The sequence below is a fragment of the Sinocyclocheilus grahami genome, unplaced genomic scaffold, assembly GCF_001515645.1.
Source record: "Sinocyclocheilus grahami isolate Dianchi unplaced genomic scaffold, SAMN03320097.WGS_v1.1 scaffold198.1, whole genome shotgun sequence".
In the NCBI taxonomy this organism is placed as follows: Eukaryota; Metazoa; Chordata; class Actinopteri; order Cypriniformes; family Cyprinidae; genus Sinocyclocheilus; species Sinocyclocheilus grahami.
The window spans coordinates 949,848-953,763 of NW_015505377.1; the positions used below are offsets into that span (position 1 = coordinate 949,848).

The 3,916-nt window shown below is 29.3% G+C and overlaps 1 protein-coding gene across 1 annotated transcript in view; it reads left to right on the top strand.

Moving 5' to 3' along the window:
* Window positions 1-1,656, top strand: part of LOC107595209 (calcium-activated potassium channel subunit alpha-1-like) — a 107,512-nt gene extending 105,856 nt beyond the window's left edge. Inside the window, exon 32 of the mRNA XM_016285553.1 lies at window positions 835-1,656. Coding sequence (XP_016141039.1) covers window positions 835-913 — 79 coding nt within the window. The 3' untranslated portion in view covers window positions 914-1,656. The remainder of the gene's footprint in view (window positions 1-834) is intronic.
* The last annotated feature ends 2,260 nt before the right edge of the window (window positions 1,657-3,916 follow it).

The following is a 3,916-nucleotide window of genomic DNA, read 5'->3' on the forward strand; positions in this document are numbered from 1 at the left end:
AATATATATATATATATATATATATATATATATATATATATTAAAAAAATATTTTATTTGAAATAAAGTTTTTTCTAACAATGTAATACATTTTTGGAAAAATGTTGGTGTAAAATTTTGGAATCATTGCCTGATTATTTAAAATCTAATTGCAAATTATAATTTTTTTTTAAAAAGCTACAAAATCTTGGTTGATACAGCAATAAACTTGTAGTCATATTTAGTGTACTTATATTATAAATTTGTGTACTTGTTGTTGTTGTTTGTAACTGTAATTTAAGTTTTCAGCTACAAGCACTACGATACATGCCCTATCTGCCCCTAACAAATAAAACATGAACACAAATTCTATTATAAAGCGGAGAGTTCCGGTGCTTGGCTCTGATTGGCTGAGCCGCGTTCGAAGCTGTTGTGAATGACGCTACAAAGTAACACACAGCTTTGTTTACGTCTGTGTGTTGCTCGGCAACCACTTTGTAGCAACCACAACTGTTTCTGAGGAGCTACATTGTTTGGTGGAAGAATACTGTGTTTATTAATATCATTACTCTTTATTTGCTCCGTTTTATTTCGTGAAACCTTACTACGTGTATGGAATAACCGTTTTATAAAAGCAATAACCCCCGTGAAGCCGTGGTTTACAGTGAATTTATAACAGCTCGTGCCTAACAACGCCCCTTAGCTGTTATAAATTCACTGTAAACCACGGCTTCTTGGGGCTTATTGCTTTAATCAGTTCAACGCATCCTTGCAAAGCTATAGTTATTGAGCTTTGCTTTAGTAGGTTGCTTGTAACTTTTTTGTTACATGTCAAATGAAACTGTTTCTCTCGTGACAGATACGTGATCACGAATCCTCCGTACGACTTCGAGCTGGTGCCTACAGATCTGATCTTCTGCCTGATGCAATTTGACCACAACGCCGGCCAGACGCGCACCAGCCTGTCCACTCACTCCACCTACTGCCCCAGCAAGAAGAGCCCATCCGCCCACTCCGTCCCCTCATCCGCCCGGCCGGGCCGCAGCCGGAGCCGCGACCTGCGCGACAAACAGAAGTACGTTCCTCTGTAAGCGTCAGTGCGGACTCTTATCACAAACACGAATCCCGGACTTACACGTATCAAATGTTTACTTCGCACATCATCTTTAGCGTACTAGAAGTTGCATCTGTATACAGCACCGGCCAGCGTTAACGAATAATGAATCAGTTTGACCATTTTGCACTTTAACTGCACTTTAATCCTACAGTTTGATAACAGCGACTTGACAAACGCTCGTGTGCTTCTACATCCTGGTATTCCTCGTATAACACGGCTGCTGTCTCATGTTACCCACATACAGTGGCTCCAAACGTCTGACGGCTTGCATTTTTAGTTCATAAAAAATGACATTCAATCATTCAGTGAGTACATTTAAATTGAAGTATTTAAATGTAAATATTAAACTAATAGTATTAATTTTTTTTTTGGAAATTAATTTTTTTGCAGCAGTTTCAGAACTCAAATAATGTCAAACAAACATTTTGTGGATTTTAGGAATAAAGAAAATTCAATCCACTGCAGATACATAAAATAAATGAACAATACATACTCAAAATATGCTGACAAATGCACCTCGTATTTGTGGACATGATGAATACATATTTTAATTTATATTTTGCATTTTTAGTTATTTAAAAGTCAATAAAAAACATTAAATAGTAAATAAATAATATTAATAAATATTACACTTTCTGACCATATAAATTGCAGTTAAAATTTGAATTAACTTGAATTTATTTTTAATGATGTAAGACAAACATTTAATGGATTTTAGGAATAGAGAAAAATCTGCACAATTCAATCCATTATAAAACATAAAATAAATGAACAATACATACTAGAAATATACAAAATATGCCATCAAATTAATCAAATATAAAGATCACAATAGTGTACATATTTTTTAAATTGATGTTTTACATGTTCAGCTACTAAAAAAGACTTAAGTCAATAAAGATATTAAATAATAAATTAATGTTAATAAAGAATATTACATTGTCTAATCATAAATTGCAGTGAAAATTTTAATACACTTTTTAAAATACAAATTTTGTAATTTGTGATGTATTTTTGAACAATTTAGATTATTTTGTAGATTTTTCAACAGAAAAAAAAACTGTACAATTTGAATCAGTTGCAGATCCATAAAATAAATCAACAATACTTTACAAAATACAAAAACAAACGCATCAAATACGTATAAAGTTCATGATGAATAAAACTGCATATATTTTAATTGAACAAAATCTATATCAGGTCAGTGTCACAAAACATTTTGATTAGTGACAGAGAAATAGTGCAGAATCTGAAATATGACTTCATTATATTTCAAATCTTCCAGGGTTTTCTCAGACATTTGGACCCACTGTACTTACACATCAATATATATATGTGCTCATAAAGAATGTTTTTATTTTCCATTCACTGCCTTCTTGAGACGACAGATGACAGAATGAGAGTTTAATCACTCCAGCCTTGACAGAAACGCATAGCAAACGCATGAAGACGTACGCTTCTGGACCACTGCGAAACAAAGGCTAAACGTCCGCGTGATTCTGACCGGGTTTATGGTCATGATTTAGAAACCCATCTCAAATGAAGCGAATGGAAACGCTGATTTTCTGACGCTGAAGCATTATTCCTCAAGCTGGTCTAATGTGTTCTCCTGCAGCCGTCGCTCCACGCTTCTGTGCTGAGACTCATTTGACAAATGTTTTATCTTCCATTCAAAATCTTTTCCAGATTTCTAAGGCTGTTAAACTCTTTTGGACTCGGTTGGTTGGTATAACTCACGTAATATACGAAAGTATTGCGAGGCTGCAAGAATAAAGTTGTTTGAGGAATATTTGTAAAGAAGCAAGCGGGACGTTTGTTTGCTTTTTATGTTTAATTCACGTTTATTGCTATAGTAAGACGCTCACACCAAAGTTTTGATTCTCTCAATATCACGTGTAAGAGATTTTTCTTATATGATTATAATGAACTAGTGTATGCGATATCTTAAACATAATAAAAGTATTTTTTTCTGCATTGATGATGTGACGTCTTTGCTTTTAAAACACTTAAAGCATCTGCTTTTGCTCAGGACCTCATTTTCATTGATATTCATTTTATTATTTAAAAAAATAATTTTTGTGCTTTATGTATATTTTTTATTGTATTACTTTTTATTTTAGAATTTTAAAATTACATTTTGATTTTAATAATTTAATGCAGTTATAATCATTTTATTATTTAATCATTTTAAAATTACATTTTGATTTTAATAATTTAATGCAGTTATAATCATTTTATTATTTAATCATTTTAAAATTACATTTTGATTTTAATAATTTAATGCAGTTATAATCATTTTATTATTTAATCATTTTAAAATTACATTTTGATTTTAATAATTTAATGCAGTTATAATCATTTTATTATTTAATCATTTTAAAATTACATTTTGATTTTAATAATTTAATGCAGTTATAATCATTTTATTATTTAATCATTTTATATACTGTAAATTGATAACTATTTTAAAGCTAAAGTACAAATACACTTGTGTGTGTGTATATATATATATATATATATAAAAAAAAAAATTTTAATGTTACAATATAAACTAAAAGTAAAAAATAATATTTTATTATTTTAGTAATTTATGATGATTTTATTATTTAAATTATTTAATGATTTTTTTGGTAAATTGATAACATTTTTTAAACGTAAGTACAAATACATTTGTAAATACTTTCATATTTTTTAAATTTTATACATTGATATATATTTTAAACCTAAGTATACGTGTGCATATATATATATATATATATATATATATATATATATATATATATATAAAATAAATAAAATATTTTAATTATAATTTTTATA